General features: G+C 37.6%; 1 protein-coding gene and 1 long non-coding RNA gene across 4 annotated transcripts; one reads left to right on the forward strand and one right to left on the reverse strand.

The window, feature by feature from the left end:
- The first annotated feature begins 7,768 nt into the window (after positions 1–7,768).
- LOC112193140 lies at positions 7,769–19,485 on the forward strand. Of its 3 annotated transcripts, none has more exons than XM_024333181.2 (12): positions 7,769–8,321; positions 10,058–10,105; positions 10,197–10,282; positions 11,477–11,524; positions 13,707–13,825; positions 13,938–14,017; positions 14,905–14,970; positions 17,457–17,504; positions 17,586–17,674; positions 18,386–18,442; positions 18,753–18,865; positions 19,000–19,485. In XM_024333181.2, the coding sequence occupies exons 1-12, from the start codon at positions 8,123–8,125 to the stop codon at positions 19,175–19,177; spliced, it is 1,131 nt and encodes a 376-aa protein (XP_024188949.1). In that variant the 5' UTR covers positions 7,769–8,122; the 3' UTR covers positions 19,178–19,485. The 3 variants fall into 3 exon arrangements, with proteins under 3 accessions (XP_024188949.1, XP_024188947.1, XP_024188948.1); XM_024333179.2 differs by having other exon boundaries at positions 7,770–8,321; positions 14,899–14,970; XM_024333180.2 differs by having other exon boundaries at positions 7,770–8,321; positions 14,899–14,970; positions 19,003–19,485.
- A 2,654-nt stretch (positions 19,486–22,139) lies between these two features.
- On the reverse strand, positions 22,140–24,102 carry LOC112195158. The gene is made up of 5 exons (XR_002934392.2): positions 23,908–24,102; positions 23,692–23,739; positions 23,532–23,622; positions 22,884–22,931; positions 22,140–22,544 (listed from the first exon to the last, which is right to left on the reverse strand). It is a non-coding gene; the product is annotated as an uncharacterized LOC112195158 (long non-coding RNA).
- Positions 24,103–25,390: the final 1,288 nt, after the last annotated feature.

The following is a 25,390-nucleotide window of genomic DNA, read 5'->3' on the forward strand; positions in this document are numbered from 1 at the left end:
GGTCTATAAATTGTCCACCTTTCTTTGATGGGGAGGATTATTCTCATTGGAAAGTTATGATGCAGGCTTTCTTGCATTCACAAGATGAATATATCTGGAATATCGTTGAAACTGGGTGGGAACTTCCCACAAAGGAATCTAAGTCTAAAGCTGCTGAGAGTTCTGAGACTGTAAAAGAACTTAAGCCGAGGGATGAGTGGTCAGTAACTGAAGTGCGTGACTATAACAATGATGTTAAAGCACGGTACAGCTTGTATACGGCTCTTTCTAAGAAAGAAAAGAAACGTATTGGAACTTGTAAGACTGCAAAGAAGGCATGGGACCTTCTTCAAATGACTTATGAAGGAAACAAAAGGGTTAGGATTCAGAAACTTCAGAAACTAATCACTGAGTTTGAAACCATGACCATGGGAGATGATGAATCCATTGATGATTTTCATTCTAGGCTCATAAATGTGACAAATGAGTGTGATAGCCTAGGTGATCCTATTGCTGAGAATAGGATCGTTAAGAAATTCCTTAGGTCCTTGCCTTTGAGCTTTCAAAACAAACAAACTGCCATTGAAGAGGTCCATGATCTAGATACCTATACCTTAGATGAACTTCTTGGGAATCTTCAAACTTTTGAAATGAAAATCAAGCCAGATAGGAAAGTGAAAACCATTGCTTTGAATGCTGTTAGGAAAGAGGATGAAAAGCTAAAAGAAATAGTAAAGGAAAAGGATAGTGATTTTGAATTTACTGCTGAAGATTTTGCTCTTTTGTCTAGACAGTATAAAAAATTTCTCAGGTCTGGTAAGTCTTTTCAAGATGCCAAGAACTCCTCTGGGTCTAATTCTAGGAAAAATCTGAGTCGTGACTATTTTTCAGAAAAAGACACTATTGCTAGGTTCACTCATAAGAAATCTTCTAATGATAGACCTAAGTGTTTTGAGTGTCAGGGTTTCGGTCATCTTGCGGCCGATTGTGGAAATAAGAGATTCAAGGCTCGGTCAAATAAGGCCATGAACACTACTTGGAGTGACTCTGAGTCTGACTCTCATTCTGAGTATGGAGAAGAAAATGTTGCCTTGACTGCTGCTCTGCATCATCCACCCTCAAGCGAGTCTGAAGGAGAGGATCTTGATGGAGAAGATACAGGTGATCATGCCTTGGCAGACAAATATCAAGAGATGTGCAGAGCCTCAACCAAAATGATGAAGCTCAATAAGTCTTTGAGCGATAAACTGAGTCTGGCAGAACAAGAGAAGGAGGGGATTGTTGGGCGTCTGCAATCCTGTACTGAAAACTGGGAGATTGAGAAAATTGCTTATGTTGATCGTATAAAGAATCTACAAGAAAATTTGAATATTCAAATTAGTCTTGTTAACTCTCTGTCCTCTGAAAAACTGAGTCTAGAGCTTTCCTTGAAAGAATCACAAGAAAGGTTCTCCAAGTTTTCCATAGGTTCTGAAAAAGTTTCAAAAATGATTGGCATTGGAAAAACTGAAGGGGACAAGAAGGGATTAGGATATTCTGCAGGCACTACCTCTAAAGAGCCAAAGCCCATCAGGTTTGTGAAGGGAAATATGACTCCCAACACTGAAAACTTTTCAACGTTTAGAAGGTTCATCCCTGTTTGCCACTACTGTGGCGTATCTGGTCACATTCGACCTAGGTGTAATCTTCTCAGAAAAACCGTCCAGGGGTTGAGTGTGTCTAGGAGGTCAGTTCAAAATCTGTCCTTGCAAGTGAAACTGAAAGAACATTTGAAAGAGGTTAACAGGATCGCTAAGCTTGTTTCAATCCCGAAGTCCTTGACTCCTAAATTGAGACAAATCTGGGTGGAAAAAGGATCACTTTCTTGTCATGTTGCTTCTGTGAATTTTCCTTGTTCTGATTCAATTGTCACTAATAATACTTGCTTGCATACATCTGTGAATTGTAATGATTCGAACTTCATAGAAGCTACGTGTCTTGTTGCCTTAACTGTTTTAGAAGCAAGAAGGGCTGACACTTGGTACATTGATAGTGGTTGCTCTAGACACATGACAGGTGACAAAAGCTGGTTCACTTCATTCTCAAATGAGTTCACATGTGGCTCTGTCACTTTTGGAGATGGGAGGAAAGCAAAGGTAATGAGAAAAGGGAGTGTTTGCACACCAGGCATCCCTAACTTGCAAAATGTTCTGTATGTGGAAGGTTTGCATTCTAACTTGATCAGTGTAAGTCAAATGTGTGATGATTATGAAGGTGTCTATTTCAACAAGAAAAATTGTGTTGTGCTTGATGATGGTGGTAAAAGTATCATGGGAGGAAAGTGCTCCAAAGATAATTGCTTTTGCATTCATGCAAATGAAACTAACATGTCACAGGTATGCATGAAGATCAAAACCTCAGATGATATTTTGGAACTCTGGCACCAGCGGTTGGGACACGTAAACTTTCAAGATCTTGAGAAGTTGTCCAACAAGGAAGGTGTCCGTGGCTTACCAAAATTGAGTGGACAAACAGATATTGTTTGTGAAGGGTGCAAGCTAGGTAAGCAGACAAGGAGCTCACACCATGCAATCAATGAAGTCACAACCTCTCAACCATTGGATTTGATGCACATGGATTTAGTTGGGCCTATTCAGATGGAGAGTATAAGAGGTAAGAAGTACATTCTTGTTGTGGTTGATGATTTTACACGATTCACATGGGTAAACTTCTTGAGAGAAAAATCTGATGCCTTTACTAGTTGTAAAGGACTATGCAAAAGAATCTTAAATGAGAAATTCTCTTCCAATACCTGCATTGTTAGGCTTAGAACAAATCATGGTACTGAGTTTAAAAATGCATCTTTTGCTAACTTTTGTGATGAGCTTGGTATTATGCATGAATATTCTGCACCCATCACACCACAGCAAAATGGTATAGTTGAAAGGAAGAACAGGGTTTTGATTGAAATGGCAAGAGTATTGCTGTGTGGTTCTGGAGTAGCACACATGTTTTGGGCAGAGGCTGTCAACACTGCTTGCTACACCACAAACCGTGTTTTTCTTCGTCCAGGTACTGAGAAAACTCCCTATGAATTGTGGAAAGGTAAGAAACCAAATGTGAGTCATCTAAAAACCTTTGGTAGTCCTTGTTTCATTTTCCGAGATCGAGAACATCTTGCAAAGTTTGATGCTCGTAGTGACAATGGTATTTTTCTTGGATATTCTTCAAATAGTCGAGCTTATAGGGTGTACAATAAGAGAACTAAAGCTGTTCTTGAAACGATCAATGTAACTATTGATGACTCTATTGTTCGTTCAGTGCCTTTCTTTGCAGATGAAGATTATCCTCCACTTAGCAAGGATCAGGTACAACTTGGGGGAGAAGGTGATAATGACATAAATGAGACACTATTTGGTGTTCCTCCAGTACATAGACGAGGACATAAGCAAGTTCAAAAGGATCACTCTGCTTCAGACGTCATTGGAGACTTGAACGACGGATTGAAAACTAGGAGTCGAGCAGCCCATGAGGTAAGAGAATCTGCCTTGGTCTGCTTTGTGGAAAATAATCTTGAGAAAATCAATGAAGTCTCACACTTTGGTTTTATTTCAATGATTGAACCTAAAAATGTCAAAGAAGCCTTGTGTGATGATGATTGGATTAATGCAATGCATGATGAGCTTAATCAATTCAGTAGGAATGATGTGTGGTTTCTTGTTCCTAGACCAAAAAATTGCAATGTTATTGGCACAAAATGGATTTTCAAAAACAAGACTAATGAAAAAGGGGTTGTCACTAGGAACAAAGCTAGACTTGTAGCTCAAGGGTATACACAAGTTGAGGGATTAGATTTTGATGAGACTTTTGCCCCGGTTGCAAGACTCGAATCTATTCGACTTTTGCTTGCTGTTGCTTGTCATCTTAGGTTTAAAGTCTATCAAATGGATGTTAAGAGTGCCTTTTTAAATGGTGTTTTGCATGAAGAAGTTTATGTAGAACAGCCACAGGGATTCACAGACCCTCACAATCCCGATCATGTGTATCGACTTAAGAAAGCTTTGTATGGTTTGAAACAAGCCCCTAGGGCTTGGTATGAGCGTTTGTCTGCTCATTTGCTGAGCAAAGGATATGAGTGTGGGACAGTGGATAAAACACTCTTTGTTAAGAGAATTCATAAGCACATAATGATAGCTCAAGTATATGTGGATGACATAATATTTGGGGCTACCTCTGATACTCTTGTGAAAGAGTTCAATAAAGTGATGGAAAGTGAGTTTGAAATGAGCATGTGTGGGGAATTAAATTACTTTCTGGGTCTCCAAGTTCAACAATTGACAGAAGGTATGCTCTTGTCACAATCCAAGTATGCAAAAAACTTGGTGAAAAAGTTTGGGATGGAAACAGCAATTGCAGTCCCCACACCCATGAGCACTAGCACAAAAATTAGTGAAGATCCTTCTGGAAAGAATGTTGACCAAACACTATATCGAAGCATGATAGGGAGTCTACTATACCTTTCTGCAAGTAGACCAGACATTTCTTTCAGTGTTGGTGTATGTGCTCGACATCAGGCAAATCCCAAGGTATCTCATCTTGAGGCAGTTAAGCGCATCATCAGATATGTCTCAGGTACGTCAGAATTTGGTATCTTTTATACTTTTGAGACTAATGTGGAAGTTGCAGGTTACTCGGACTCAGATTGGGCAGGAAACTTGGATGATCGACGTAGCACCTCTGGTGGCTGTTTCTTTATGGGCAACAACCTGGTGTCATGGCATAGCAAGAAGCAGAATTGTATTTCTCTTTCCACTGCCGAAGCGGAATACGTTGCAGCTGGAAGTTGTTGTACACAGATGTTATGGATGAAGCAGATGCTTATGGATTATGGTTTTTGCCAAGGTAAGCTTGCTATTTTTTGTGACAATACAAGTGCCATCAATATATCAAAGAATCCAGTTCAACATTCTCGCACTAAACACATTGATATTAGATATCACTTCATTCGTGATCTGGTTGAAAAAGGCATACTTGAACTTGACTTTGTACCCACTGAACATCAGTTAGCTGATCTGCTTACAAAACCCCTAGATCACACTCGTTTTGCATCACTTCGTAAAGCTATAGGGGTGTGTGCTAAACTCTGATCCTCTCCCTCCATTCCTGAGCCTAGTTACATTTGCTTGCATGTACTGTGTGTTACATTCAATTAGTATAGGTGCATGTTTTGTCTCGTTACATTGTTTCTTCATTCTAGTATAAGGATTGCATGCATGTCTGCAATCCCTGTGATGGTTATGTGAAAAATTTTGGCGTGTGGTTGAGGCATTTGATTTCTGATTTCTTGCTTACTGGTAATCCAATGACAAGTGTTCCAACCTTGCTCCACCTGCCAACCTAGGCGTCTAGCCTGGACCAAGGTCTGTGGTCACTCTTGCCTCTTGATCTCATCACATGCACACTTGAATCTCTTGTGGGGATCGCACTTTGTCCAAAGTTTGTCTAAACTTGAGGTTTCTCAATTACTGGGTTCGTTTCTTTTGTGTATTATCTTGATCCTTCCAAAATAAAATATACTCTTGAAGGAGTTTGGCCAGGCTATTCCCAAAGTAAACAGGTCTCGGTCGTGACGAACGATATGAGGTTTGGGAAGAAACAGGAATGGTTTGGTCCCCGGTGGTTGTTTGATATCATACCTAGTGATTCGAGTTGATAAGTCCTTGGGGTATCCTTGATATACTTAGTGCCTTAAGACCACCTGGTCTGAGAGCCACTGATGTAAAACTCGCTACATGGGTCACTAAGGTTGTGCTTAAATGTCAAAAAAAAAAAAAAAAAAAAAAACGGGAGAAGGGTGTTATAAGGATGCGGATTCCATTAAACAAAAAAAAAAAAAAAATGATATGGATCCTTGCATGTGGACATGTTTTTGAGGCCTCGGTTTGGCTACTTCGGTAGAGTTCCACCCCACATTGGTTCTTGTTCACTATTCATTCAAGTTGAGTGATCACATATTTTTGTTCGTGTCTACATTCTCTAGGTTGGTTGGTTGCTCTTGGTTCTCGTTTCTTTTTGTCTAACGCCGTAAGTGAGTAAATTGTTAAACTCTTCGCTTTTGCCCACTTCATTGAGATTCACTACTCTCATAGGGATCTAGTCATTTCTCATTGCTTGCTTCATCATCGGGTTAGTGTTTTGCATCTTATCTTTTGGCTCAGTTTGAGGGGGAGTTGCCCTCTACACCCTGTTCGCCTATGGTTTGATCCATTCTTCATGTTACCTCTAGGGTTCTTGGTTGTGTTTGCAGCTTACCGGGTACAATATATCAAATGCACCACTTGACATTGGTCTTCATATTGGGCCTTGATTATACAATGTCATCTCAGTGCTACATTTTATTGAAGGTCCCTTCGCACCGTTTTCTGTTGACATGGGCGGCTATCACTTTGCTCTCCCGGCTGGTGTTCGCATTGAGTATCTTGATTAGGCCCCTTGTCATTCCTAGACAAAAAGGGGGAGAGATAGTGTTTCCTTGCTAGCTTGGGCTTACTTTCTGTTTTGGTTTCCTTGGTGCTAGCTGATTTTGTTTTCCTGAACTATTAGTTAGAAGTTGATCTTGTGACTGTTGTTTGCGTTGAACTTTTGATTAATGCACTTTCAGTTGCTTTTCACTTGGTATGTTGGTTCAGTGTTTCAGGTACATGGAAGTGTCAGATATGCTGGAAGACGGTTGTGTTGGTTTTAGGATTAGTAGAGTATAGTTTTGTATAGGAATGCCAAAGGGGGAGATTGTTACTATTGAAACTTGTATGTTGGCATTCCCTTTATACAAAACTAGAGAGTTCTAGCTTAAGAGCGTGTTTGAGAAGAATGATCTTAATAATTGGAATTAAAGTTCAAGGCATGAAACACATGACAAGATCCTACTGATTCGTATGGAAGTTTTCAGGTAAGATTCATTCATTGCATTTTGCATAACTAAGTATTGGGATTGACAGCTGTGCATCAATCCGTTAGTAGTCCATATTGAGTCCATGCATGGTACGTTGTCTGTGTGTTCTGTTTTCCAAAGGAAGGTTATTTCAAGTGGTTATGTCAGTCATTAAGTCCTTGATGCGTTATTTATGCATATATCTTTTATCTTTCATGATAAAATATTCCTTGTTTATCATGCTATCTTTTTGGAAAGGTTGTTTCCTAATTGGTGTCAAACTGTTTAATACAATTGATGATACCCTAATGGTTTTAGGGGGAGTTGGCTCTCGTTGCATATATAGGTTTTGCATTAGGTTTCATGGGGTGTAGCTTTTGCACGATAGAAAAGTTCTTTTGTTTCATAAGGCAAAGCTGTATCTTGATCATTAATTCATTTGTTCCATGTCTAAGTGAATTAGTGAGTCAAGAATTCATTCATACATCATCCATATCATTCGTATGTCTTGGAAGTCCTACGAGTTCAGTTAGGAGTCAAGCATATTCAAGAATTGAAGATTGACGAGTTGATACGTGTGAAGTGCATCTAGAGGCAGTGAGCAAATTGGTGTGAAGTAGTTCAACCGGCTTGAATGAGTTTAGCTAGAGGTAACCGCGTCCAGTGTTATCCAAGAGGTTGTAAGTCTACTTTGTAATTTGACTACTATCCTATAGTGTGTGCTTGAGCACTTGGCCTTCAAGAGTTGAGGCCACGCAGTTGTTTACCTCACCTTGAGGATTTTTACTGCGCAAACATCTTCTGGGTTTTTGGTTCATATATGTGTGTTTGCTTAACACGTTGATTCCTGCTTGTTCTATTTTTCATTGTCTTGGGATAGCAGTCTTATTACAATCCTTGAGATCAGTTTAGGTTTTGTGCGTACATCCCAGCGTGTTTGCCTATTCACCCCCCCTCTAGGCCATCCTAGTACTTTCAACATTTTCCCGGGAAACAAATATAGACCCATAAAAAACCAACCCAGAAAAGCTCACCATCAGAAGAAAGCAACCCATCAAGCCAGAGAGCAAATCGACCAAGATGCAGATACACGCACACAGAGACAACCTACGGGAAAAGCCCAACTATCATCAACCTTGTGCTAGTAGCCCAAGAGGCCCAATGTTATTTACGAGTTTATAGGAAACAGACTTTGAATCGTAAAACATTTTTTAGGGGCCGACGAAACAAGAGATGATGAATTCCAGGGGTTTGTTTGTTGCTCTTATTCATCACCATCGTAAGCTTTCGACGTCCAATTTCTTTGCCGCCCGAAAGCATCATTATCATTTTCTGCAACACCGCCTTCTCCACTCATCACCATCCCCAAACCTACTCGTTAAAGCCTTCGCGATAAAGGAAGATTATGATTTGGAAGTTAAAAGAGTTCAAGGTAATACACATGGTCTCTCTCTTAGGTTTTTTTTATATCTGAATTAGATTAGAGTTAGATGGCTGCGCTTGGCTTGACATTAAATTTTTGGTTTGATGAGATATTTTTATTTCCATGATGATATTTAGTAAGATGATAAAGTCCAGCCACAAACTAGTAAATTTACTATACAGTAGCTGTTACAGCAACTTCTTACCAGTCCCTTTGCTTCTAAGAAATATATATATATGTGTGTGTGTGTACATTCTGGGTCTTATGGCAGTGATCTGATTCCTTTTAGTTGAAGACAGACCTTTACATGATTAAAACTTTTGATCACCTATTAAAAAGGTTGTACGATTACTCTTATTAGGTTATGGGCTGCTATTGGCTGGCTACAATACCTGCTTTCTCTAGTCTTTTCCCTCAGCCCAGTGGATTAATTTAGGCTCCAATACTTGTAGTGTTCAAGCTATTCATTGGTCGACTGCTTTTTATTTTGGTTTACAAGTCGAAATGTATCACTCTCTTTGAGGCTAGTTTGAAACTCCTAATTTGCCTCCATCTGCTATCAATAAATATGCTAGGATTGGCTTGAAGCTAACATGGTTTCATCACAGACACATTGGTTCATTTAGATTGGCCCTTCCTCCACACTGGTTGCCTTAAACTTATTGTGCATGGTAGCAGGTTTTGGCCTTGTCTGAATTAGTAAAGGTTTCGTAACCAATCTTGGTTTTGGCCTTGTCATTGATGCTGGATGAGAAAGACTTCTCCCTGACTAAAATTTGTTTTTTCAATTGGAAGTGGTGCATATTGTTGTTGTTTCGGTACTTCTTTAAGCCTTGCACCTCTATTGAGTAATGCCTGAGTCGCAGCATCAAGGTCTGACCCAAATTGAGCACATCAAGGTCTATTGAGTAATGCCTGAGTCGGAATACAGAACCATTGAAGCAACAAAGAAGACATATTTATGAATTTGAGTTTGATTTTGATTTTTGCTTTTGGTATTTGAGATTTGGTCTGTTGTTTGGCAAATTGTTCAAATTGGTTGTAATGTTACGCGATAAAGTCTGGGAGAGCAGAGAGAGATTGGGGGATTGGTTGCCATGCCAAACTAGTGTCCATATGTTTTGTTTTCAAAAATTTCAGATAAGTTGAGATTTGTCTCTATGTTTTTTGGATAGTTCATCAAGGCTTGGTTAATCCTTAATCGATCAGTTGGTTCTTTGTTCTTTTTCTACTCCACCAATCATTCTCCTGGTGTTCTTTCCTGTGTTGTTCTTTCTTATTAACAGTTTGTTCTTCTGTTGTAGTCCTTAGTCCTACGGAGCACCAAACATGGATCAGGTATTAGTTTAGCATAAGCCAGGCTAGAGAAGTCCAGGACTCTTATAGAAATTAAGGTCAGGCATGGTAGTCCCATGAGACAAACATGCCCTAGGTGGGCTGGGTTATGTTTAATCCAGTATGAGAACCCACTTTAATGACCAAATGTGAGACTGTCCAATTTCTTGGTTTGGTCAGCTCACAATCCTATACCAATGTGGTATCTGCACTTTGGGTTATATCAATTGCTACAATATGATCGGAGAACTAGCATCCTCTGGTGATAACTGGTTTAAGGACAAAATTCAAAAAAAAAAATAGCAGGACCCTGCATCCCTAAATTCACTTGTAATTATTATGCTCTATTTTACTCTGTTATCATTATTTAATTTCTTGCAGCTCTTAATTTTTTTAATTCATTGGTATAGATCAATCGTTGCCAGCAATTTTCTGCGTCACTACATACTCTGAGCCCTGTAAGTTGCGATGAATTTACTTTCATCAGTCAAGCCGTTTGCAATAAGCTGTGTCTGTTCTAACTTATTTTTGGTGTACTTTCTTTTGCAGTGTGTTTTGATGTAGCTAGACACCTTAGGAAAATGAATCACCGATTCCCAAATGTAGCAATATCTGAATTCGTTCTTGATGCTAAGGTGGGTCGCTGTAATCTACTCTTCTCTTGGGAACAATTTTAGTTTTATAGCAAACTCTTGAATCTCTTCTTAAGAGTAAGGTGTTTTCAATTTTTTTTTATTTTTTTTCATGATTCGAGTTACAGGTATTAAGATTAATACAGTGCTTTATTTATTCAATATTTGAAATGGTATCTTGGGGATAATGGTTTTGGAATTTTCACTTCCTATGTGGCAATGTAGTTGCACTGTTTTTTTTCCCCCTCCCTCTTTGCAGAAAGAATGTTAGGCTGTTTGATTATAATTATGAAGGTAGATGATGGGGAAATAGTTTCATCCAATAATTTGTCTATGAACTATTTATACGGAATTTATACCATCTTGAACCTAGTGATAGGTAGGGTATAAGGGAACTTGAAAGCTTCTTTCAACGGAAAAGTGGGTAGCGCAGAAGTTATTAACACAATAAAATATGTGAAGTTCTTTACACCACAGGTGTATAGTGTTTAGTGCCCGCCATCTGAGGTTACTGAAGGTTATGATGGGTAATGATAATAAATTTCATCTTTATAAAATCAATATTTAATATTGCTCTGTCCCTTGCAAATATTAAAACCAAACTTTACACTGCTTTGGGCTTGGAGATGGATGATTGAAGAATAACGGAACCTGATATTTGGATATCATGATAGACAAAGTAGCAATGCATAAGTTTGGAAAAAGAGAAGAATAAGTTGTGAAAGTTGATTCGATCATAGAGGAATTGCTGCAGTCACAGTTGCATTATGACAATTGCATCTTGTATCATGACACATGGGAATCTTTGTTAAGAATTCTAACAAAGCAAAATTGTGGTTAATCTTGTGAGGATAAAAGAAATATTTTGGTGAATAGAGTTTAGCCTTCCATGAGAGTTAAAGATTTCTTTATATAGTCCAGTTATGATGAGTTTAATGACGTAAAATGGTTTAGTTCAAATGTGCAGTGCTATCTTGTAAGCAATCTTACAGCAAAAATCCTTCATATATATTATTTTTACGTATCTTTCTAATTCCCTTAATTCTGTTGAGCTTACAGCAAATTCCAGTCGTCAAATGTTGTTATTGATCCATGGTCAAGTAACCTGCATTTGCATTAAAGTATTCCTTAATTGCTTGTTCATCTAATAATTTTTTGTCATTATACTTTCTTTGATATATGATATTACATGTGCAGGCCGACAACTATAAAAGCACCCTGAAATCTCTTGGTATTTCCTATACGGTAAATGATACGAACCTTTTATTTTCTCTGGATGCAGATTTCATACTTAGCTCTACTGATCTGATTACTATCTTTTGTTTTCGGAGTGCACTTGAAAAATTTGGTTGTACTTTTTAGCAGAGGGGCCTGTTATTGTCACTTTCCAAAAGTAGTTCTGAATTTTTTTTTTCTCTTTCCTGTTTTTTTATATTTTATTTTTCTATACAAATTTTGTCATTCAAATTGCCAAGACTGCTTCTGTCCTCATCCACGTGCCCAATTATCAATTGCAGCAACTTCTTTTCTTTTAACTATATCAGTAAGCAATTATAGAGTTCAGTTATGAACTTATGATGAGTCTTTATAGGGATTTCTTTATGGAGTTCAGTTATGATGAGTCTAATGATGTAGAAATGTTTAGTGAGAGGGTGCAGTGCTATCTAGTAAGCAATCTTACAGCAAAACTTTTTCATTTATTTTCCGTATCTTTCTAATTCTTTTAATCCTGTTTAGCTTGAAACAAATTCTAGTGATCAAATGTTGTTATTGATCCATGGTCAAGTAACCCAACTATCACTTTTCCATCCCTAGCTCATCATAAGAGTCAAAATTCTTCTGTTGCATTCTTGTCCATAAAACGCAAAGGCTGAAAACAGTCCTTAGGAACTACCCTGCAAGCTATGACCTCCCTAAAAAGCTCCTGGACAAATTTAGGGAATAAGAGCAATGTAGAAACACATAATCCGCACTTTCCACCCCAATTTACATAAGATGCACAATGGGGCAAAAAACAAGTGAAGGTTATCTTCTTTGAACAAGGATCACAAGTATTCACCCTTCCAACCAGATCAAATATCTCACTTAGGGAGGAACTGACGATCTCCAAATTTGAGGAGCATGATTGAAATAAGGGAGATTTCCTTTATTGGACAAGAAGTTGCTTTAAGATTTGCAGCAGAACTTCCCAGAACTATTAATCTACCTATGTTGTAACCCAAGACTCCGCTAGTCTAACAACTTTGTCTGCAGCCGCATTAATCCATTTTCCTTTCTAATTTTTGAACCTCAAATAGAGCAAAAAGATTGAGCAGCTCTAATAAATTGAACTACCCTCCTTCCAATCTGACAGGAAAGAAATTGTATCGTCAGTGAATTGAATATGAGAGACCTCCACTCTTTCTCTACCAACCTGGAGCCTTCAATCAATGTATTTGCATTTATTCCATAAGTCTGCTTATTTCTGAGAACAAACTAATCACTCATCCTCATAATTGCAGAACTCAATTCCAGCTTAAACAGAATCCCACCATACTCTCAAGTTCTCAAAAAAGTCCTTCACCCCACAGGAACCCACAACCACTTCCTTCCTAATCATTGTAGCAACGATGAGCACACAAAAACTAAATTAAGAAAATTCTAGCTGGGATTTGAAAGGTTAAAAGAATCAAATTCAAATTTAAAACTTAACAATTAAGAAGAAGAAGAGAAGAGATGTTCACTATTGAAGTAATAGAAGAACAGTGAATCTCTAATCGCCAATTCGTCTTTTCTAAAAAGATAGATGATTATCTTCTCTATCAATGATATAGACATCGTGATTTTCTTCTCTAGCTCTTATTACCTATATTTTTCTTTTTATGTTCGGCCAATACATGAACGTTGGATGGTTATTAATCAACAGTTTCTTTTAAACTTAAAATGAGTATTGCGAGTCCTTGTTATCTGGATAAGTTCTTAACTAGTTGTTTATAGTTTGGAACTATTGTGGGCCCTTTTACAAGTTTTAGGCTTGTAGCTGAACATTTAATGAGTGAGGCCAATGTTGGTGATTGAAGCTACAAATTTATTCGGAAGAAAAGAAAATAGTACGGAGTGCAGAACAACATATGGGTAGTGGTGTCAGCTCTCTTTAAGTCTAGTCTTATCATAAGTAATCGTTAGAAAAGCTATAGTTCTTCTTCCTTTTTCCTTGTTGTGGACTTGTCCACTTTGATTGAATCACTTTTTTGTTGGATAAAAGTGGTATCACTCTTTGTAATGGATAAAAATTGTTTCTCTTCAGGGCAAAAAAAGAAAAAGAAAAGAAAAGAGAGTTTAGAAAGCTAAATCAAGCTATACTTGGCCTGGGGCAAAGTGTGCTAAGCATTTATTTCAAGCCAAGTGATTATATTTTAACCTTTGCTAATATGCTCATCTTTTGCAGCCAAGCTTCCATTTTTTTAAGAATGGAAAAAAGGTAAATAAGGTAGGTCTTAAGAGGCTCAGAACGGATGCTGAGGCTTATGTCGAATGCTTGAAAAGGATTGTTGAACAACTCTATAAGTATTTCTCAATATCTTTTTTTGCTTTTTTTTTTTTAATTTAATTTTTTTTTTGGGTGTTTCTGTACGATATAGGGAATTACATTATATTGTTGACTTTTCTCATCTTCTAGCTTTCAACCTACAAAGAGTTCATCTAGCAGGAAGAACAAGAGAACTACTGAAGGAAGTGATGTAGAACGTCCTAAAAAAGGTGAAAATAGTAATATAGTTGTTGGAGGGTGGGAAGAGGAGCCAGTGCATAAAAGGAAGTGGAGAAGGGTTTGGAAGTAGAAGCAATTGTTGGTGGTGAAGATGCCTGGTTGAGATTTGGCAACCGCAACACAAGAAAATGAGTTTATTTATTTGATCATCATATAATTCCATCCAAACTCTAACCCCAATTTCAAATTCCTACCTCACCACTGGCAATTGCTTCTACTTCCTAACTTTCATTTCTGCAACACTGGTGCCTCTTCTCATTCTCAGGTATCCTTTTTCTATTTGACAATAATATAGTCAAAATAAATTTGGACAAGCCATCTAATTTGCATTCATCTTTTCCATTGTTCCCTGTTATTTTCTAAATGTCATTTAGAGATCACCTCTGTAGAAAATAATCAATGAAGAAATCGTCTAGTCATCCAACCATATCAAACAAAAGACCGATCGTGATGAGAATATAACTGTAGCAAAAACCATTCATTTGTTAATACATTTGGATGACTAAGTGACCTCTGGATTCTCTGTTTTGCTGTAGTAGATCTCTGAATTTAGATAATGAATGGTAGCAATCATAATAGTAAAATGCAGGATGGAAAAGAAAAGGTAGAGAAATTGAATGCCTTGGTCCAAATTGATCCAATTATTGTAACTTTCTCTGAATTTAGATAATGAATGGTAGCAGTCATAATAGTAAAATGCAGGATTGAAAAGAAAAAGGAGAGAATTTGGATGCCTTGGTCCAAATTGATCAAGTTATTGCAACTTTCTTCTATGAATTTGTTTTTGTTGTTACCACTGACTTCAGTGTTCCTAAATTTGTTTATATTTCCTTTCCAAAAAAAAAAAATTGTTTATATTTTATATATATAGTTTCAGGTTTTGCAAGCTGTGAGCTCATTCTATCAAAGGAGGAATATAATTTGGCTGTTAACAGAATTCAAGGTAATATTCGCTTTAGGCATGCTTTTCTCCACCAATCTGTTCCTCGCCAGGTCAACCCCCACCCCCTCATTTACAAATGAAAAATATATTATACATGTATGTTCAAAAGTTTACAGGAATTTACTGTTTTAACTTTCAAATTTTAGTATTCATTTTGATCCCTGTGGTGTTATTAACATGGTCTGTGGTGGTGTATTTATCGCGTGTCTTAGACTAGCGTAGAGGGTTTTGGAGGGAATAACTTCAATACAAGGCTGTGCTTGTCTTTGATGTAACGGGGACTAGTTTTTATTTTGGTAGTATAGAATGTGCATGCTATTATGATGTTGGATTGGTCAAATAATGCTATTTCGTTTTTGCTTTACAATAGTTCTACTAGATTAATTGTTTACATTAAGAGAGAAAGTAGGTAGAATTACTACTCTTCTGTGAATTTTCATGATATCAAGTGAGGTGATAGAAGATGGAGATAAAAATGACTCGAGATCAACAATAGAGATAATTGACTCTTGGAAGAGCATTACCTTATTTGTTGCAGGTAGAATGACTTTGCCCCATTCTTGTATAGCTGTCCTAGCCGTAGTTTCCATGGGTCGATTTGTCTTCTTCGTAAAACGTTGGCTTGCATAAGCCAGTGATTTCTTTCATGAGGGTTAGGATTTGCGTAAGCCTTTGGTTCTGTGTACATGTGCTGGTCTTACCGCAGTGGTCTTGATAAATCTATCTGGCTGGGGTCTCGCTCCTTTAGGAAGTTTTCATTTAGGAATGCCTTTCAGTTATGAATAAAGACTGGAAGTGGAGTATTAATTCCATTTTTGGTATTGGATTTATGTTACTTCACAATCTTCTGAATACAATCATGGTAGCTGTTTTTGAGTGGCATAAGGCTGAAGTTGCGCAAAAAAATAAAAATAAAACACTAGACTTGATTCTTCACTTGGGTAAAATCTCCTGGATGGATTAAGATCAATATTGATGGAGCTAGAATTCAATCAACTGGTACTAATGGTGCTGGTGGTGTTTTGTATGGTAGTAGTTGAGCTTGGCTGAAGCGCTTCATGTCAAATCTGGGAACTGGGCAAGTGTCAGATGCTGAAACCTGGACGCTTGGGCTCAAGATGGCTGCTGACTGGGTTGATCAGATTACCATTGAATCTTCCGCCATTTTAATCAATTTTATCAATGACGGAGTTAACTATCATCATCCTTTGGGTCCTGTAACTGCTAGCTGCAAACATTTCCTTACTGGTTGGACTGGCTGCATGATTGCTGACTGTTTGGCCAAGCAAAAAATGACTAGTTCTCAACGCTGCGTTTTAGATGATATAACTGGTTTCGGTAGATTGACAGTTACTTGTATTACTCCTATGGATCTATAATTTAACCCGAAAAAGAAAGAAAAACAAAAATCGTTTTGGAAAAGACTGTCGTGTAATGCATTTTTGACACAATGTAGTTCTTGGTAGTTGTCTGTTTGCTTTAATGTCTTTATTAAATGTCGTTTAGAGAGTGGGTAGTTGTCTGACAGCCGTCTTAGCATTTAATGTAATCTGGAAATTAGGAATCTTTAAGAGGGAATGTGCAGGGAATGTCTAGAAAAGTCTAGGGAATGTCTGGTAGTATTTTAAGAGGGGGTTTAGCCCAGACCTGTATGAATTCAGTTCTGAAGCGTTATTCAAAGTATTCCCATTTTAAAATACTTTAAGGCTTTTTCTGATTTCTCTTAGAAATCTAGGCTCCAACGGTGTTTGGAGTAGCCTTACCTAGTTCTAAGTGTCAGTTCCACACTTAGTTGCTGTGTTTGTGTTTTCATTTACATCAATTTTGACTTGAAGGTAATCTTATAAAGAAATATCAATGAACTACGAAAATCACTAGGGACAAGAACACTAACCTGTAGGTGAGATAACTCTCTGCTGTCAGCGAATGAAGATGACCAACAGTCAACACCAGAGGTTGTAAGTTGGGGTTGAGGGCTTGAGTTGGTCGGTAATCAAACTGTAATCATACACTAATTAAATTTTGTTGGAACACATAAAGTTGTGAATGAGATAACTTGTTTTCACCAGTAATAACTTTTTGGTGGGCGGGATTACAGTTAATCCAGTCTGAGACAACTCTAATGACCAAACCTGAGATTGGACATTCGTGCTTTATCCAGCCACCAACCGGGTCTGTCTGTTCCTCATAGTGGTGCTTTGGTAGTTTTTGGTATGTTAGCTGTGTATATCAATTGTTAAAGAAGATGGGAGAAATTTCCACTATATTGATGCTTTTATGGTGACAATTCTTAAACTAGAAAGAAAATATTGTACAAAATTAAGTATCATGGACCTGCCTACTTGACGGGTTGGGGATGGAAATGCCAATCCCTTTCCTACAGTCCTACCCCACTCGTTGTGAATCCCTTAATTTTCTTCTTCATGACCTTGTTTACCTTCATGCATTTTCTAATGTTGTTTTTTTTTTTTAATTGATTGGACTAGATGAATCTGTGCCAGCAGTTTTGTACTTCGCTACCTATTCTGAGTTCAGTAAGTTCTAATTTACTTTCATCATTCAAGCTGTTTATTTCTTCTTTCTCGATTTATTCTTTGTGTACTCTTCTTCTGCAGCCAGTACCATTGTATATGAGTTTCTTCACGAGGATTTGAGTGAGCGATTCCCACATGTAGCAATCTACGAGTTCCTCCTTGATCCTAAGGTGTGGTGTTATATTCTAGTCTTCCGTTAAGTTGGATCATTTTTTCTTGGAACCGTTTAATTTTATGGTGGATTAGATCCCATGTCAAGTGTAAAGTAAAAAAGAACTCAAGTGTTGTTGGTTCTGAAATTTAGTTAAAAGTCTTGGGCCTAGTTTGGGATCGCTATACTTTTACAAAAATCTGCTGCTTTTCTCCTGTGTATGTATCTTATTTGTTTATAAAATTGTGTCTTTCAAATTAAAAAAAAAAAAAAAAGAGAGAACACAATTTACAAATAGAAATCGAAGAAGATGCTAAAAACATCAATTTACCATGGAGGAAAAGTCAGAGAATTGATCCTTGCAGTTGCATCTTAAACTCTATGCAAATAAATATTGTATCGTCTTAAATTCCGCTTGATGCTTATAATTGAGCTTAAATAAATCTCTGAGACGCATGCTTTTATATGCAGTTGCAGTTCATAGTCTTCATTTGTTTGATAGACGTGTATGGTTTTTCCTATGCCTGTCTTGTTGTATGTGCTCTTGTTCAGTTCTGGGTAAAACATGAACTTATTGGTATACCTGATTAAGATTTCATTTCCATTTGCTATGTCTAAGTCGCGTGTTCATATAATTAATTCATCATCTTAAATCTTATAAAACAATTATAGCATAATTTTCTTGTTATGCCTGAAAGTAGCTGACGTAACAATGTTATTCTATATGTAGGAAGACGACTACGAAACAACACTGAAAAGTCTAAATATTTCCTCTATTGTCAATGCGGTAAATGAGTTTATCCTTTTATTTTGTAATGATGTAATGTCAATACTTAGCTCCCCTTGCCAAATACTCATATGTGTTTTACCTTTGTTTTCAGAATACAATATAAAATTGGGGTGTTTTTTAAACATATGCTGATTAATATATTCTGTTGTTTCCTTGAAAAACCATAATTAATAGTTTAGCAAAGCTAACCGCTGTAGTTGGCCCAGGTGAAAGAAGACCCAAGGAGTTTGTCAATGCCTGAGTTAATATATTTTACCCCGTCTTTCATTGCAAATTATTGAAATCAATTTGTGTGCATCTTTTGCAGCCGATATTCCATTTCTTTAAAAATGGGCAAAAGGTAGATGAGCTAGCCTGTGAGAGATTTGAATTTTATCAGTATGGCAGAGACTTGGAAAAGATTCTTGAGAAACTATACAAGTAATTCCTTATCTACTTACTTTACATATGCAAACCTTTATGTGTTTGTGAATGTGGTCTTGTATTATCCAATACATATTTGAATCACATGAGATAGTTACTAAACCCTATTGTTGAATCTTCTCATATGGTAGTAGCACTCAACCTGCAATAAGTTCATCTGGAACTGGGAGAAAAACTACTCAAGAATTACAACCTGTGAAAGATAAGGATAGCAAAGGAGTTAGAGGGCAGCGAGGGAGGAAAGTGAGGGATGCCGCAATGATTTCCAAACAGACACAGAGTGGGGGCAATCATCAGTTTGTAAATTAATGAACCGGGTTCTTCTGTATCATGGCTCTCTGTGCTGAATTCTGATGCACTGGAAATTAGTTGCTTCTTGCAGATGAGAGGTGACGCGGGAGGCATGTTCATACAAGTATGAAGCACCATATCATATATTAACACTCCCCCGTGTGATTAATTTAGCTCCCAGATGTATATTCAGGTTCATTGTCTTGGTTATTTACTACTGGGTATTTTGAATGATTCATGTATCAATGGCCTTCAATAGAAGGGCTATTATATAAGCATTGACAAATGAGTTCTGAATGTTGGTGGAAATTCTTTGTTCACGTTGATTCTTTTGTCCTGCGTATGCTTAGTAGTTTATCTCGTTATATGACGTGCAACAGTTTTTGCCTTTTTCTTTTAAGCGGAAACGACAGTTTCATTAGTGGAGCAGAAATTACGTAGACATAAACTACTTCAGTTCACATATTTATTATTACACCCCAACTTAATTTCACATATTCCTATTACAGCACAGAGATAACACCAAATAGAGACTGTAATTATGGAACGAGGACGACTCCAATAGGTAAAAGCCGGCCAAGTCTTGAATGAGACATAATGCCACATGTGTTGGCCATTTTGCAGTTTTTCTTTTTTTTAACCTCACCAAATTTCAACTGACCAGCCAAGTGAGCCAGTGAACAGCACACTCAACCTGAATAACCCGGATCCCACAGCATTTGCTGCTAGCAATGGAACATATTATTTGAGAAAGAGCAAGGACGCAGTCCTCTCTCTTTGCCCAGTAAAGATGAAGAATCCTATATCTATTTGAAGAAGATGAAGCCTTTCACTAGGTGAGGACCAATTGAAAGAAGCTGGATATTTAAAGTTTTAAACAGATGAAAAAATCCAAAAACAAAGCATACAACCATCATGCAATACAAACACAAGGTAACTATATTTAGATCCAAAACCAAAGAGTTTAAAACATAATACCTACAACGTCATGCAGGGTCCATTTCACTTTTTAATACAAGCTTGAGGACCAAATCATTCACCTTAAGAGCCTATTTCTGGTCAATTTAATCTCACACAACATAGTTGCAGATCACCACAATTCGCAACCAGGCTGAAGCCGAACTATTGGTCCACCAGGCCAATCATTTGTTCCTCCTTGTTCCTTCCTCCAACAATGCCTTCACGCATCACATTTTCCTGGGCTTTTGTGCCAACTTTTTGAGGGCTACAAAATGCGAAATATACGATAAGGATCAGTATTAGGGCTAAATACTGTTTAGTATCCTGTGGTATGGGTCCAACATCAATTCAGTCCCTCAATTTTCAATTTCATCTAAAACACCCCCACACTATCATTTCTCGTCCAATAGGTCCATTCGTTATGATTCCGTCAATTTCAGCAGTTTAGCTGCTGACGTGGCGATCCAACTCAGCACAGGTGGGGCCCACATGGAGGCGAATTTCCCAAACTGACCCTGTCCTAAAAGATGTCTTGAATTAAAACAAATTGAATTACAATAACAAAAAGAAATAATAATTGTTCACATCATGATAATATTGACTTTGTTTTTCTTGCTTAATTTCTGATTCTATTTCTTTTTTCTCTCTTTTGTTTTGAGCTTTAGCATGAGTTCTTAGTGTAGAAAAAAAAAAAAAAAAAATCCCAGATCTGGGATGGTGAATCTGTCTTGGGTCGTCATTGTCCTCCTTCGTTTCTTGAGCTTCTTTCCGACGTGAGAGGGATGCCGTACTTTATGTGATTCGGAGCTTCTATTAGATTCAAATCTCCCAGCCCAGGATTCGCGATATTGAACTGAAACCAAACAACACGAACAGATAAAATGAGAAATTGAATCAAGAATTGAGAGGCAATACCCAGACTATGAACAAAGGCCGAGAAATTGAGTCGAGAATGGGTCAATGATGGGTGATTGGGTATGGTTGGGTGAGATTGATACAGTTCATGATGGAGAATGGGAAGGAACCGCCATAATCAAAGATTGAAAGATCGGGTCCAGTTGATGATGTTCTGCAATTTGGTATTCTTTGTGTATCTGGATCAAGGCTCTTTTGTTCTGTCTTTGGTTTTGTTTAATTTCTTCACTTCCCATGCTCGTTGGTTTGGTCAAATTGCTGTTAGTAGTCTAATGCTCTCCAGCACGTTGACGATGTCGTAGATCAGGCGGCGGACAACGCTGAAGAGAAAGGCGACGGCGTCGAGACCGATCATGGCGGTGGACGTAGTTGCGATTGTAGAGGCTAAGGAAATTGGAGTAGAGGAGACTCAGGTACCTCTGCTTTCGTCTGTAGGAGGCGTCGCGGCGGGTAGTGGTCGATGGAGGAAGATCTCGACGACGATGGCCGAGTAGGCCATGGAAAGGATTGAGGGAAATGGGGTTGGGTTTGAAGTTTGAAATTTTTGGACCAGTTCTGCGCTTGTTGAAGAGGAGAATCGCCGGTCGCCGGACCGGAAAATACAGTTGGGTAGCAACATCGACTTGTCGTTTCCAAAGTACCAGTTCAAGGTGATGCTCTCAGTGCTGACTCCAATTGAGTCAGCCGGTTAGGTTGGGGACTGGGTGGCGGCGGTGGTAGTGGCAGTGGTGATGGTGGGTGAGAGGGAGGGAGAGAACCGCAAAATTTGGTATTTTATTTAAAAAAAAAATAATAATAATAAAAGTATTAAATTAATAAGTTTGTTATTTTTTTTATTATAGTCAACCATAAACGATAGTTAATCCCTGTTCAGTCAGGGTCAGTTTGGGAAATTCGCCTCTATGTGGGCCCCACTTGTGTTGAGTTGGATCACCACGTCAGCAGCTAAATGGCTGAAATTGACGGATCATAACGGATGGACCTATTGGATGAGAAAATGATAGTGTGGGGGTGTTTTAGATGAAATTGAAAGTCGAGGGACTGAATTGATGTTGAACCCATACCACAGGGTACTAAACAGTATTTAGCCCTTCTTATTAACTATAGGGGTCCTAGACCCTTATACAATTAGTCCATATATAAGAAGGAATTTAAAGAACAAAAAAAAAAATTAAAAAAAAGTACATAGGAAATTAACCATACAACCTTTGGAAAAAAAATGAGTACATATAATTATGTTCCTAACTATACAACTTTTGGACTCTTAAATGATGCGACAACATTTCATTTATAACAAGCCGCCATTTTTACGTGCCACATCAGTTAGCATCCAAAAGTTTGGATAAGAGTCGATGCCTGCAAGGGTACCAACTAAAAATAGGACGCAAATGTAAAGTAACCAAGAATTTCATTACTTGTAAAGTGTTTCAAGAACTGTCTTGAAGCGCCTGATAAAATCACCAGCTAGCTCCTCTACCTTTTCCCCATTTTGATAGAAATGAAACATTGGCTGCAAAGAAAACATGCACGCAAAAATTAAACAAATCTTCTATTTTCCAGACGAAAGCAAAAGCTAAAATATACTCAGCTTGAACAAGCTAGTTTTCAGTTCACCCGTTAAGTATAGGTAGGTTAGCTTTTCTGAATTAAAATTGGTGCAATATACAGGTAAAAATTTTTTTTTTTTTTTTTTTAAAAAAGGAGGTACTGGGAAGGACCACAAGGAGGCACGTAATGGCCTTTTATACAGGTAAAATTTTTATTGTATCATAAAACCAAAGATTAAGCAAAAAGAGCACTTGGTTATGACATTGCATCCAAAAAAGAAAAAAGAAAAAAAGTCTTTTACCAGACTTGAAATGTTCAACACTGTCATTGTGAAATCATCAGATAAATCCTACAGAGAGAGCAAAAATATTGTTAAATATTGAAAAGAAAGAATATCATAACTCTTCTGCAAGCAGGCAATGTGGGAGATAGCAACTGAAGCACTAATGAAGAGTACATTTACCAACTACACCGAGTTATCTTATTCATAACACAGTTTTATCAACTAAACCAATAAGTTATCTTCACTGAGTTATCTCATTCATAACACACAGTTTTACCCATAAGTTATCCCTACCCTGGAACATATCTAAACAAAACATTGGGTTCCCTGATACTCCAACTTATACCTAAGTACTAGTTTCAAATCAAAGACAGAAGGAAGTTTAACACAAATTTAATGAACTGTTCTGAACATTTACTCTCGATCCCTAAATTGTCATTATAATACTACAAATCAGTGAATCAGACAGTACACTTTTCTGGCTCCAAGGAAAAAGTAGAAGATAAAAACAATTAAAAAAAAAAAAAAAGAATACGTAATTGACTATTCTTAAGACTCGTTGTTTTCAACTTAATCTTAAGATGTGTTACTGAAAATTTACAACGAATGGGTTCCAAGTTCCAACAATGATCCAAAGTAACAAAAGATGAGATTACAATGCCATACCTCATCATTGTCTTCAATGACAAAATGAAATGCTTTTAAAGAAGGGAATTGGTCCACCAGCCTTTGAATGATTGGAGGTGCGTACCTATCGCTGCAGAAGAAGAGAAGCAGATATAAACAAGGTTTATAATATCATGCATGTAAAGTTATGATTACTTACTAGAGTCACTCGTGCCATAGAAGCAGCAGACTGCTTGCAAAGATGTATCTATCCAAAGAATCAAAACAATGTAGTCAAAAGCAGATCATGTTTTATCATTTCATCAAACAACTACAAGTAAGTAATTTTAGGGATGGGAAAGGTAGTAAATTTCCGTGGACTAGAGCAGTCCAGAAAATAACAATAACAGCCCATAATCTGAACTGAGAATATTACCTCGAATTTTATCGAATGTCAAATCCCCTGAATGTCTGTAAATGGGTTGCAATGGAATCAATGAGGCGAGGCGCCTCAAATCCTGGGCTCTAGAATCTCGGCCATCGACGGCTAAAGTGTAGAGGTCTGTAAGATGATTGGGAGGTTGGGATTGAAGTTCCAGCAAGCAGCTTACGAATGCCAACCAAAACCCTCGAGGCCATTTGCGTCTCTCTCTCTCTCTCGCTAAGTTTTAAGGGAATTACGAAATGGGCCGATTCAATCATTGGGCCTGCTAAGTAATTTTCAACAACTTACCAACAACCATCATTTGACCAATAGATTTTATATCCGAAGGTTCCTCCTCCTCGTCCTCATTTTTTTGTTTTTTTTTTTCCCCTTTCTTGAAAGGAGGGTTCCTTCTTAATTACTGCCAAGTGAACATTATTATTCATGTTTAATGCGTGAATAGTAGGGTGCGTGTGTTTAGAGGGTTAGCAATAGTGGCTTTCAATTTTTTTCTTTTTTTCTTCTCTTAGTAGGGTGCGTGCGTGTGCGTGTGTTTGAAAAAAAACCTAATGTTATACTCTCTACATTTTACTTAGTTTTCGTTTTTAGGCATTTTTGAATCTATAAATGGAAGGCAAGGAGTTACAAGCGCAGAAATAACAAGAAATAGAGAAATGAAGTTTTCCCAATCCTACTAGGAAAAGGAATCCCAGCTGAAGTAGGAATCCTAAGTCAACTAGGAGTGAGCTCGTGGAAATGATGATCAGAAATGAGAAATGACAGAGTCCCAATTGGACCGGGAAACCTATTTGCATTAGGAGTCCTGATGAAACTAGGATACCTGGGAAGGCTAGGAGATGATGTGGCTTCAAGATGACTCAAGATTGTTCAAGAATGTTCTAGAAGACCAAGAATGGCTTCACATTTAAAGATGGGCTTCGAAATTGTCCAAGTTGAGAAGTCTGTCCCAAAGATTGAACCACGTGACTTGCACATGAGTTTCTAGAATGATCATTGACGTCAAGAGGAGTTTGCGTCCCATAAATATTGCTTGTTGCCATGCAAAATAAAAGGATATATCTAGAGCATTTTAGCAATGCATCAAAAAGGGAGAGTTTTGGAGAATATCTACTTTGTGTGAATTATGGAAAAAAAAATAAAAAGAATAAATATTGATTTAGATTTTCTGATTGCATATATAGAGTTGAATGAAGACCATTTTGAGGGAAGATACATAGTAATTTTGGCAAAGAAGATATTCATGAAGATTCAAGATTGTTCTCTACTTCTCAAGAAATATTTTGATTGGTTGAATGACATCATTGAAGTAGATTTCAACATTGATACCTAAGGTAGCCGTGCACTATATATAGGGAGGCTTTGTGAAGACGTAAAACACACCACATAATTCAGAATAAAAACACACACACTCGTCCCCTTCTCCTCTCATAGTTTCAGCAACTTCATCAATCTTCAAAGTTCAAGACCGTGAAGC

This window comes from Rosa chinensis, chromosome 3 (genome assembly GCF_002994745.2).
Source record: "Rosa chinensis cultivar Old Blush chromosome 3, RchiOBHm-V2, whole genome shotgun sequence".
Classification (NCBI taxonomy): domain Eukaryota; kingdom Viridiplantae; phylum Streptophyta; class Magnoliopsida; order Rosales; family Rosaceae; genus Rosa; species Rosa chinensis.

Bases quoted from the DNA above. Each gene is read 5' to 3' on its own strand.
- LOC112193140 (XM_024333179.2), top strand. From the start codon at position 8,123: ATGATGAATTCCAGGGGTTTGTTTGTTGCTCTTATTCATCACCATCGT. The intron at 14,018-14,898 runs GTGAAAATAGTA...TTATATATATAG, and splicing joins TGTAGAACGTCCTAAAAAAG to TTTCAGGTTTTGCAAGCTGT. The intron at 14,971-17,456 runs GTAATATTCGCT...TGATTGGACTAG, and splicing joins GGCTGTTAACAGAATTCAAG to ATGAATCTGTGCCAGCAGTT.